The 13118-nt window shown below is 44.0% G+C and overlaps 1 protein-coding gene across 2 annotated transcripts in view; it reads left to right on the top strand.

Annotated features, from left to right (window-relative positions):
- The window catches only part of npas1 (neuronal PAS domain protein 1), a 65669-nt gene that overhangs the window by 41403 nt on the left and 11148 nt on the right, over positions 1-13118 (top strand). For both annotated transcript variants that reach the window (XM_046389163.1, XM_046389164.1), the window contains exons 8-9: positions 5669-5736; positions 7799-7888. In XM_046389163.1, the coding sequence (XP_046245119.1) occupies positions 5669-5736; positions 7799-7888 (158 nt within the window). The remainder of the gene's footprint in view (positions 1-5668; positions 5737-7798; positions 7889-13118) is intronic.

Genomic DNA, 13118 nt, shown 5'->3' with positions numbered 1-13118 from the left:
GCGGTTTGTTTCAAGAATAATGAGTGTTTCACTTCCCCCTCATTTTGAGAGCTTGAACTGTGCTTTACCTCTGACCACGCGCTGTGGACGATCATAAAAGTTGGGCAATCGGCTGAATCTGGTGGGAACTCAAAGCCAGATTTTCAAGGCAAATACTCAATTTGAAAAAAAAAAAAACATAATGATTGGCAGCTCTTTTGACTTGATAATAGTCCGTTAGATTTGGTAACTGAAGAAGTGTGTAGGAAGAGGAACATTTTACAGTTAAAAGATAAACTTTCTGATGTAAAGCCGAATGATTCTAAATGAGCTCAAAAACATCTTTATCATTTCTGTGGCAATTTCCTGTTTCTTATCAGCCTCCACCTTAGTTGTTACCAACGTATCTGCGATAAGCTAATATCTACAGCAAAATCAAATCAATAAGCCACGACCTATAAGCCGTGCTGATAAATAACTTGGTGAGTACAATCTTTTCATAATGAATAGAAGTCATTTTAATGGTCATTTTAATTTTGCACAGTTTGGACATTTTAGATGAAGCAGTTCAGGTTATTTTAGGTTGATATTTTGAAAAATTTTGGTTGCATAAATTCTCTGCAGCAGCTCAGCCTTTCACAGGTGCAACACAGCAGCTGGCGAACCCCTCAGTCTTTCACAAGGTACAGTACGATGACGACTCCCTGCCAGCAACAGGGCCAGCTGAAGTGTTTTAGTGTCTCTGTTAGTGAGGTCAAACACACGTCTCTCCTCCCCAGCGTTGGTGACATTGACTTTCGCTCTGCCTCCTCTCCCGCTGCCCCTCTCTTCCACTCTTCTCCTTTCTTTCATTGCTCCGTCTCCCTCCCCTCCCTTCGGTCTCCCCCACCTCTTCGCTCTCTCCCTGCATCTGCCTCCCCTCTAATTCGCAGCGTTTAAAGCAGCCGGGGCTTTTAAGGGAAGTTAATTGCACTCAAATTATGTTCGACCGCAAAAGGAGCGAGGGAGTGACGGAGGAGAGACGGGGAGATGGAGGGAGGGATGGATGTCAGAGTGAGAAGATAATTGCGCCAGAGAGAGGGACGCTGCGATTAGGGTCACTCTTTCTCTCTGTGTCTGTCGAACAATCCAAACGTCACATTTGGATGGTGGTAAACAACTTGGCAGGTGATCAGGCTCTTGTTTTGAAAGGGTGAAACTATGGCAGCGGAGCAAGACTCTAGAGACGGAGACGGATAAGAAGGCAGCGAGAGGGAGCTTGAGAGCAAGAAAGAGGGGTTCACTGCATCTGTTATCTGTTTGGTTCCCATCCTAACCTGGTTAAAAATGGTTGACACTATAGGGGAGGAAAGGAAGATGGTGTGTGTGTGTGTGTGTGTGGGGGGGGGGGGTGTTATGTGCATGTAAGGTGAGGTCATGTATGGGTGTGTGTGTGTGTGTGTGTGTGTGGGTGGGTGCCACCATTACTCATGGACTTAACTGGGACTAAATTATGTATTAGACAGAGGTATAATGAAAATCATTCAAATGAAATTTCTATCTTTTCTTCTCGTGAAGCGCTGGAGAGACCCCGAGAATTGACCTGCGAGTCAGACTATAATTAACGTGTCCGATTGCGCCCAGTTCCATTCTGTCTCCTATTCCCACGATGAAATTAAACCTCGCGGCAGAGTGCTGGGAAGCTAATGAAATGGGAGTGTGACAGAAAGGGTTGATCAAAGATCTCAGGTGCACACTCAGGTCTGCATCCAAGTCTGTACACAAGCGTGGACACGTTAGATACATGCACACGGGAACAGCCTGAGTCTTATTTTCTGGTTTTTGTCAGAAGGGCGAGGAATGAGTCATTAGACAGTCAGACAGGTGATAAACAACAACAGATTATCTAAACCAAGTCGGTGCAGCCAGAATGCTGGCAATACTCCCTTTTTGCTGTTACTTCAATTGGCTCATTAGTCATCACTACAAAGTACTGGCACATTAGATTTCAGTTTAAATGAGAATCATTACTTACTTATCACCATTTCTGTTGATTGTAGGTACTAATGGTCTATTTATTGGAGGTACTGGGCAAAATAGGTCAAATAAACAACATGTGGCGTAGTTTAGTCTAAAAGATGCTGAGGGGCAGCTTAAATTTCCATTAGTGCCTCCAAAAGTCTGTGCAACCCCTACGGTGGACCACGTATTGCATCTTCATTTTACCTTCAAATTTAAGTTACCTAATGAAGCAGTGTTGTAGCACAATGCTTGTACATGTGTGTGCTGACTGTTTTGTTTTGTATTGTGCATTAGGATGCGCACGTGCATGTGAGGTAGCACGCAACGCTTTTTGCACCTGAATTACGAAAAGTGTTGAAGGTCAAACCTGAACCAGGAAATCTGAAAAATGTGGTGGATGTTTACAAAGGACAGTTTGAGTAAGAAGTTTATCATTAATGTACTTGGCTACTTTGGGTGTTTGAACTTGTCTTTAATGGTGATTGCAGCATTTGCAGATCTCAGCAATGAACTTGGTGACTACAGTCAGCTGATCACTTAAACTATAAAGAATTAAAAATGCATGGAGGTTTTTCGGTCAAAATGAGGGATCATTTCCAACATTTTTGGTTGGTTCTGCATTCCCACATCTCTGCCGTAAACGGGATGAGGACATTGTTGTTATTCCCAACAGGAATGAGAGCTTAAGCTACAAAAATGAGACCCAAGCTGTGAAAAGTAAAATGCGATTTTAAATTTTTGACCGGTTTATATGCATTTTAGACTATATGTTATAGGAGTGGTAATATATTAGACAGAATAGTGCAAGACCCTCACTCACACACACAAAGTCATGTTTCCATCACTTGCGGGGACATTACATTGACTTACATTCATTTCCTGGAGGCTAACCATAAACGTTACCTGCCCAGTCCTAACCCTAACCTCAACCCAACCTTAAAGCAAGTCTTCAGCCTAATATTTCATGATTTACATTGTGGGGGACTTTTGTCCCCATAAGTAAGGCAGGTTCTCACAATGTGACTGTGTAAACAGATTTTTTGTCCCCTCAACTACAGGAATACGGGTTCACACACACATACACAGACACACACACACACAGAAGTAGGGGTTCAGAGCTCCACTACAGAGGGATCTTTGTTCTCAGGGTGAGATACCAACACCGCTGTGAGACTCTTCACATGTGCACAAGTTTGCGCATGCATCCACACACACGCACACACACACACACACACACACACATACCGGGTCCAGTGTTTTGGTTTCCTGGCTGCCCTATTGTACCCTGTCAGTCTTTAATAAATGGTCCTCTGTGTATTTGTGTGTGTGTGTGTGTGTGTGTGAGAGAGAGAGAGAGTGTAGACTCATCCGTCAGCTCTCCTGGCCTCATGTCACATCCAGCGTTTCCTCCGCCCCACTGACACTACTCAGTATCACTGATCACCCACCATCACCTTCACTCTTCTGGGGATCTGTGGCATGAAACTCAGCACACACACACGTTCACACACGATTATGTATTTCACTTCAATTATGAGACATTCTCAGACTATCATCCCGGTTTCCTGTTTGATTCAATCTGTTATGGTCATGATGGGGGTTGCTTCCTCCAGACTCCCCAGCTCTGCAGCTCCATCGCAGCCCCTCAAGGGAGCCTGACAGGCAGGCAGAGAGCAAGATGGACTCCCCATCCCCCCTCCAGGCAGTGACTGGCTAGGCTGAAGGGTCCCAGTACCAGACCCCCTTTCATAGCCCTGAATGGACTTGCCTTATTTATATTCACACTCTGTCACACAGGGGGACCCCAATCTCACAATGCCTCTGTGGCTTTGTCCAGCAACTCTGTATTTATGTGTGTGTGAGTTTGTGTGCGTGTGTGTGTGTGGGTATTTGTGTTGTTCAGTCCGAGGGCATGTTGCCACTGTGTAGACGGTGCATGAGAATTCATTGCCATGTGTATTCCTGAAGAGTGTGTGTGTGTGTGTGTGTGTGTGTGTGTGTGTGTGTGTGTGTGTGTGTGTGTGTCTATAGCTCTAATGGAATGCCTCCCTCTTCTATTCACCGGACCCACATCACAAGCAGGCAGCTGGGCAATATATATATATATATATATATATATATATATGTGAGTGTGAGTGTGTGTGTGTGTGTGTTCCGAGCCTCCCTCTGTGTTCAGTTGTAACCCAGAGCAGCGCTTTCATTTTCCTGTCATAACATTTATTGATTTCCCTCAGCCTTGCAGCGACACACATACATGCGCACACACACACACACACACACATACACATGTCCGATGATCTTTTAAGTCACGCACACACATTTATATGCTCTTGTACACACACATCTCATGTGCACGTGCACAAATAGTTTGTCTCTGTTGGATAAGGAACATTGTGTTCAAAAGCAGCCCTATTGGAGTGAGATCAGTTCTCACATATGGTCGCCACTTTTGCCATTGCGCTCTTGCAGGTGTACACACACACACACACACACACTGTCATACACTCTTTTTGACATAAAACAGTAAATATGGCTGATTGCTAAATCAGTCTTCCGCAGCAGCCCCTCATGCCTGCATTTGCTTGGAAGAAAATGATCACTCTCGCCTTCCTCAGTGTTTTCTCATTTTCCAGGCCATACCCCCTCTGCTCCTCTCACACCTATCTTCACCCCCCCAACCCCCGCCCAACCACCACCACCTAACCACCTCCAACTCTATTTGTATTGTAATTGCCTTGGTAAACAGCACCACTTTGGCACTGAAGCAGCTCTGATAGCTTGTGTTTGGGATGCATTAAGAGTGGCAATGCAGACACTATGAGTGAGTGCGTGTGTGCGTCTGGCTGCAATTGAGCGTTGTGCGTCACACACCAAACCCCCTCCTGATGCTCAATTTTTGTTTTTTTTTCTTTTTCCAGAAAACCGCAACGGTTTCGGTCGATTCTTTTGTTTATCAGGCATGATTGGTTCAAGTTTCACTTTTCATTTCAGTGCAAATTCAAAGACGTCACAGAGATGCAAAATGATTACAAAATCCTGCTGAGTCATATTTACCAACGATTTTCTATAATCAATGATATGTCATTGTGGGATTAACCCAGTCTGAAAGTAACTGCCGAGTTTATTAGGATCACCTTCCTGTTCCCTACGAGTCACTTGAAATGTCCACGGAGTGATAAAACACAGTTTTCACCTCGTGTGGATGTTTCCTCATGCAGAAAAATGATCTTAAACAAGTCGCACATTATAGAGGATACATAGAAGGATACAAAGAAATGGAAGAAACTACAAAGAAACAAGTCTTTTGAAGTGTTTTTAAGCATCTTCTTCCTTGCATTAGTGAATGGAACAGCAACAGATCTCGAGTTGAGGTCGTTTGCAGTTTTAACTCCTTAAACCCCCAAGTCAACTTCTGTTTTACATCACAGTAAAATTCTTTCACAGATGTTTTGATATTTTTAATTTAATTGCAATTTTCTTGTCTCTACAGTATGTGCCAGCTGGAGAGATACTGTCTCAAACCTATACAACAAATAAAAATTTCAATAAGCCGTATGTGAGGGAGCTGCAGTCTTAATACCTCTTGTTTTTATCATGAGTTTTTTTTTTAGGTTTTGAAAACGTAGCATCAAGTAGAATTTGACGTCAGTCAGTGTCTGACGAGTGTTTGTCTCATTTCTCTCTGCAGTACGACGATCATCTCATTCTCTGGCCACTGACATGTTTGAGCAGCACTTAGGGGCTCACCTCCTGCAGGTAACGACCACAGCACCCACATCCTTCTTCTCTCATGACTATAATGATGTTGTATAACCACACCTGTTAATGTTCTGTATTTGTGATGCGAGTGTATTTGTTCGTTGCTGTCCCGTCAAAACCATGTCTTGAAAAACTTTTCATGAGCTAAGAAAAATCAGCTCTGTGACGATCCATATTTCACTTATTCCAACGGGTTTTCAAAAGTTTTCAAATCATTTATTTAATCCGGGAGTGCAGAAAGCACCCAACACCTCCCTCCCTCCCTCCCACCTCTGTTTATCTGAAAAGTTAAAAAAATCTGTCGAGTACCCTCCTTGACAGATGAGCACGTTTGTCTCATAAGTGACAAAGTGTGCTTTGTGCTACAGTGTGTCAACGCTGTGTGTCATCACAGTTTGTACCAGCTCAAGTCTCCCATCCCCTCAGTCTCTCAGACTTACATTTCTAAGCAAACTCGTAACCCACGCGCTCACATTCGCACACACGCACAGCCGCACATCTCATAAACCTCAGATGCTCGGACGATATCGTTTGCTGCCAAAGAATGCCTCCCTTTGCACTGACAGATGAATGGAGCCTGAGGGGGATTCTGGGGCAAGAGGGCTGCAGGGATGATGAAATGCAGGATGTAGAGACAAAGGCTCAGAGGAAGTGTGAAGAAGGTAACACTGCAGATTGTACTTTAGACTAGAAGGAGGCTGCGGGAGGAGAGAAGGTTTGGAGAGCAACCAGAGAGGGATAAAGAAAAACTTGAGGGATCTTAATGCCTTTATGTCTTATGTAGAGTTGAAAGGTGCTGTACAAATAAATTGGCCTTGAATTGTAGGAAACAAGTAGGAATGGGAGAAAAAAAAAAAGAAGAGGCTGAGAATTTAGAAGTGAGAGGGTTGTGGTAAAACAAAGAAACGTTACATATGTCTGCTCTCTGCCGGCATTTTAAAGAGGAAGGGAGGCTTAGGGAACGGCGCTGATAGAAATCAAATTAACGCTCCAGAAAAACTGTATGATTCTTCCCTCCCAGCCGTCCTCCCGCCGTAATAGCCTGATAATTGCACTTTAGTTCTCCGACATTCAGGCGGCTGGTTTCTCCTCGCCGCGACACACGACGCCCCACACCCCGGCCACACATTTGCATACTGGATGTGTCAGTTGCATAAATTACTACTGCCACTTTAAGCACTGGGCCGCCAAAATAGCAATCATTCTTCTGGAGCAAAGTGGCCCTAGTCTCTGAGCCTATATGTGTGTGTGTGTGTGTGTGTGTGTGAGTGTGTGTGTCCATGAGAGAGAGAGAGAGAGAGAGAGGCTGAGACTGTGTCGACTCACTCCTGGATGCTTGTTATGACGATTAGTATTATTCTCTGAAGCAGTCCTCTCTAATGGTCTATCTGTATACCTTTCACTTCTCATTAGAATCACTGCAGGCTGTAGTGACTATGGTTCTGTCTGTGTCTGTACCAGTGTCAGTCTGTGTGTATTGTGTGTGTCAGTCTGTGTGTATTGTGTGTGTCTGTCTGTGTGTACTGTGTGTGTATGTGTGTGTCTGGAGATCCAGGATGAATCTTTGGTTCTGAGTTTATTACAGTTGATTGAAACAGCTCTGGTCTATAAGCTCACTTTCTCATATCTCTTTGCTTCATTTGTTTATGTAAGTTTATGCGTGTGCGTGTGTGTGTGTGTGTGTGTGTGTGTGTGCGTGCGTGGCATTTTTGCCTCTGTGCTGCTTTCTATGTGTTTAGAAATGCAGGTGTTGTTGACAGCTGTTGTGTGTGTAGATGCAGCTTGCATCTATGGGACTCGTTTCATGTCTGCTCATTTTATGCATTCGTGTGTACATGTGCGCGCACAAGTTTGTGCGTATGTGTGTGTTTGTGTGCACTTGTGAATTGAGAGAAGAGGCCGAGGGGTGACGGGTTGTTTGTTCTCCAGCTCATTGTAATTTGTTCGATACACACTAATTGCTCTAATTTGTCTATCTTGTTTCTGTTTGCCTTTATGTGTGTGTGTGTGTGTGTGTGTGTGTGTGTGTGTGTGTGAGTGTGTGTGTTTATGTGCACAGTCTCTGGATGGCTTTGTGTTCGTGGTCAGTCACGAGGGACGATTCCTCTATATCTCAGAGACAGTTTCTATCTACCTGGGACTCTCACAGGTAAGACAACCTCATTGCATACACACAAACAAACATGCACGCGCGCACACACACACACACACACACACACAAAGCTGAATAATCCTTTGTATACAAGTGCATTTGCACACATGTGTCTATCTTCTCCTTACGCTTTCATATCCCCTCCCAGGAGTGTGTGTGTGTGTGTGTGTGTGAGCGTGTGTGAGTGTGAATATCTTTGACTGCACTCTTTGTGCTCATCTCTGGAGTGCAACTCTCACGGGGGCAATGCTGCTCTCTCTCTACCTCTCTCCACCGCCCTCTCTCCCTCTCCAGGTGCTCACCTCTGTTGATTGCCTGTGGCCTCTTGTACTGTGAATGTTAAGTCCTGCCATTTTGCCCAGATGCATAAATAATAACAGTAATTACTGGCCCAGCAATCAAAGTGTCGCCCCAGCGCGCTGGGCCTGTCTCGGGGAACAAATCGATAGGCATCTTAAAAGCCACATTGATTGTAGGGAGGGGGAAAAACACCAAGGGGGATGGGAAGATAGATAGAGACAGCCAGGGAGAGAAGGGGGGAGGAGGAGGAGGAGAGGTGTGATAAGAGAGAGAGATGTTTTCAAGTAAGAAGAATCAGTGCAGCATGGGAGAGGGAGAAAAAGAGTGGAGTTAGTGCTACAACAACACAAGTGACTGAGTGGTTTTTTTGGGGGGGTTATGTGGAAATTTGCTGTGATTGCCCTTGGTGACCCTAATGGATAAGTTTGGGGTTTTTTTATTCTGTCTTAGTACAGTACTCAAAAGCTTTATGTACATCGAAAGAGACTTTACGTTACTGTATTCATTTCCTCCGTCTTTACTCCTAACACGCCTCCAGCGTGAGAGAAGGAGGACAAAATCCAAAGTAAATGCAGTGTGAATTGGAGCAGACAAATCGATGCAGTATTTTTTTTAGTTTGATATGACTGTAATGTGTGATTATAATATGAGCAGTGTGTTGTTGCTGAGCCACAGCAGGGCGATGTAGGTTTGTTTCCAGCATTATTGAGTAAATACTCTGTTGATTTGTGAAACTCAGGCTGCTAAAGCCTCACATTATTTTCACCTGAACTTTAGGATGTTTTCTTGATTTTATCCCGCATTTCTTGTTCTAAAATCATACTTGACAAAAGGAATGAACTGGGTCTAGGGCATCAGTGACTTTAGTGTAGGTTTTGATAGTTCAGGGTTGAAGTTTACTCATTAATGTATTGTACAGGCCACACTGTTCTGTAATTATATTTCCCACATTAATTGCGTTTACATTCAATGATAAAGATCATTGATGGGAAGTGTTGCATTGTGCCGTTACTGAATATTAGACTCCTGCAAGCATAAGTGCAGTGCAGAAATCGTGGTGAGACAATTTTCATTGAGGGTGATTTTGCTTACTTAATCTTTCTTCAACATTTTACTGCTGAAGATCTATGTTTTACTCCCCTCTGTGGCTGAAATTTCCATGCCTGTTTAACCTCTGAGTACACCCAGTGATGGACTGATTAATATTTAGCCTTCATTTTCTTTTTCAAATAAATTGTGAGTTTCTTCAAAGACTAACTTGAGATGTGCTTTGTTGCACCTGTAACCACACGGTGCACATGCAGTCCATCAGACCTGTACATCACTGCAGCAAGGCAAAAAGATTGTTTTTTTTTTCCCGATGCCTTAAGTTACTCTTTAATGTTTCTTTAATCGTTATCAGCAATCGGTACCAGCATCAGGAATTTGAAGTGGAAAACACAAGCAGCCATGCTGTCTAATCACAGCTCTTGCAGTCTCTATGTGATATCTTTGTAGCCTCCAAAAGCTCTGACGTGCATCTGCATTTTTGATGAGGAAAATACAAACTTATCCCGTGGAAATGTTAGAGCGGTGCAGTTGTTGTCTGCACCTGCCATGGAGTTTTCTGGGTCTTCACTTCGCAAAAAACAAACGCATAAATAATGTACACATGCACACTCACACGTACAGATTAAAAGAAAACAAAACAAAACAAAAAATCAAAGATAAACAACTGAAACAATAAGATAGTATGTTGGAAGCCAGGGGACAGAACAAAAGGTGCAGAGAGACAGAGAAAAACATATAGAGCCAGACAGACAATTATAAGAGAGAAGGACACAAAGACGATGAATGTAGGAGAGAAGAAGAGACAGTGGTAAAGACGAGAGGGAGAGTCTGAGTGTGTAAATAGAGTTTAAATGTGCAGTAGGAATGAAATTCGCCTTGGGATTGCCTAGGTAAACAAGACAGCCGAGGCTTTGGTGGAGATGCTAATAAAACAGAGCTGTTCTTATCAGCTGAGCAGATGGCCTAACCCATCACATCTACTCAAACAGGGCCTAAGCCATCAGCATTCTAATGAAATTATTTATGATCGAAGATTATGTTCAAAACCTTGAACATACAACGCCACGTTTGCCTTCCTGAAAAGATGAGAGCAAGGAGGGTGGGGGTGGGGTTTATGATGAGAAAGAGAGGCAACCTGAAAGGGTAGATGGAGTTAGGAATTGAGGAGATGAGTTAGGGGGCTATGCAAGAGGAAGTACATGGTATGTTTATGGAGACATACGATGAGGGGAAAAAAAACATACAGACAGAGAGAAAGACAAGGTGGGAGGGACAGGGCACTTCCATATAGTTTGTTGGCGAGTGGAGGCGGACACAGGGGAGAGAGGAAGGACAGACAAACAAACGATGTTCTGAGTGAAAAAGTGTAACTGGTGGTTTGTTTTAGAGGGCATGTCGCCCCTGTGGACCGCCCCTGCCCTGCCGTCTCCTGTCCCCCCTTGTCTGACCCCTCTGCCCTGGCTTACACTCTGGCCTGCTCCCCTGACAGGGGGGTTGCTTAGCCGGCTTAGCCCAGGTCAGGCACCTTGACCAAGGGCACAGCCTGCCGCCCACTCCCCTGATGCCTCCAGGTATGATTTTTCTTCACATCGGGTCTCCAGGCTGGATGCACAGGGATAAACCTGGGAACGCCACATAGGAGATTTTTTTTGGGGGGGTGGGGGGTGTTTAGAGGAAGCAAGAGAAGGATGGATGGAGTAGAAGAAGAGGAGACAAAAGGCGGGAGAAGGTGAAGAATTGGAGGCAGGAGAGGTGGAAAGGATGGAGAAGTAAGAGTATGGGCTGGGAGGAGAAAGAAAGGGGATAAATGGGGTAAAGAGAAGGGAGGAAGGATGGTAGATTAAGGGAGGAGAGAATTGATCTGGGAATGGTTAGTATGCAGCCCCCGCTCCCCCCACCCCCTCCCTCCTTCCTCCCTCTCTCCTCTCCCATCAGTCAGTGAGGGCTGAGGGCTGAGAGTGTGTTGTGGACCACTGCCCGGATGCCTCATACATATTAAAGCCCCCTGCTATTATTTATATCATGTCTCTCCTTCCCCTGCTTGCTGCCCTCCTCCTCCTCCTCCTCCCCCTCCTCCCCCTCATCCCCACCACATTGCCATACATACGTGCACACGCGCACACACAGACACGCAGAGGTTCACACAGATGCACTGACAGACAACTACTCACACAAACAGTGACACACAATAACACGCTGAGACACAAAAACAGACAGTCTAGTCACATACGCAGAGAAACAGAGCCACGCTATGTGCCCACATACACACACACACACACACACACACACACACTCAGAGAGATTTGAATGATCTTGGTCTCTCCTCACGTCTCCCTTCGCGCCACATTCTATACCTGTTTTTATGTCTGAGCCTGACTCATCCTCTCAATCGCTCCGTCTCTTTCTCATCTTCTCATTTCTGTCTGATCTTTTTTCAATCCCTCCCTCCTGCCTGTGATGGAGTGATATTATTCGGATAGGTCTTAAACCTCAGTAAAGCCCATAAGGACCTGTTTGTCTCTGTACCTTGTTTTCCAATACCACAGGGCCAGGGGATTGTGTCTCTTTCAGGTGGCCCGGACAGTGTTCAGTCCTTTAGTTTAAAAATGAACAATTCCTTCGTCTGATCATAAATAGATAGATAGATTAATGAACAAGTTTCAAAAGGAATGTAGCACGAGAATTCAGCACGTAGTAATCACACTGCTGACATTATAACCTCATAATGAAGACAGGAAGGGTCAGTGAGAAAAACCTGTCCTGTAGACTGAGCTTCTTGTGAATCTTGCAATGTAAGATATTTATATGACTTTAAAAATAACAACATTTAAAAGATGAATTAAAACATTTGCATGCTTATTAAGAGCGTCAGAGTACTTAATTTGTTCTTCTTTTTTCTCGCAACCATTACCTTTGGTTAGTAATTCTACTCATGGTCAGTCATAACTGCCAAAGAAACTTTAAGTTGTGTTTTTAGACTACTAGTGTATCAAATGACATCAAATGTGAATGGTTGCTCATTGTGATGAACCTACAGAGTTGTCACCTGAATCTGCAGCTTTACTGACCTTTACAACTCGTTTCAGCTCATTGTTTCACTTCCCGGCCCGCAGCTTTACCGTTGGTTCACTGATGGTACCGATAGTTAACTCTCACAGCTCTGACTCTGGCTCCAAATGACGTCATCAGTTCAAGATGGCCGCTTTCACATCTGGGATGTTATGGCTTCAATCATGTACGGTTGGAGGAAGTGGAGACATGATGTCCATCTTTATAAATGTCATTGCTTTGAAGTCACAGCGAAATGGAAGTTGGATATCTTTAGCTTTTGTAGGCAGCCTCTGTCCATGCACTTCTTGTTTTTACTGCTACTGTGTCTATCAAAAAAAAAGGCAAAAAGAAAATTATATATTGGGCCAAATTGATATTAAAATAGGTGCATAGGTGTCTTCAAAGTATGTAGGGAAATTACTCCATATGAATCAGAATTTAGAATCAGAATCAGAAGCCTTTATTGTCATTGTACAAGGAATACATCGAAATTGTAATTCTAAATTCTAAATCTACATTTAAGTATGTAAAAGACAAGACAACTATATTTGTGTAGCCCATTTTTACAAGCAAGGGGCTTTACATAACATCATAGCAAGTGATGATGCACATTGATGCACATTACATCTAGTATGTTTATTACAGGTGGCACAATTACAAAAACAGGGCATCCCGCAAGTGATCAAACCCTGCGTGGGACTAAGAACCCGTGTCCCTTCTCTTATCGTCCCTCCCTCTCTGTTCACTCAATGTCTGTCGCTCTCATTCCTCCGCTCCTGTCTTCCCACTCCTTCCTGTCCCGCGGCTGTGATGTCCTTGAGGGCCT

The sequence above is a fragment of the Scatophagus argus genome, chromosome 5 (genome assembly GCF_020382885.2).
Source record: "Scatophagus argus isolate fScaArg1 chromosome 5, fScaArg1.pri, whole genome shotgun sequence".
Lineage (NCBI taxonomy): Eukaryota > Metazoa > Chordata > Actinopteri > Scatophagidae > Scatophagus > Scatophagus argus.
The sequence above is the reverse complement of the archived record's forward strand: the minus strand, read 5'-3'. Positions and strand labels throughout refer to the sequence as shown.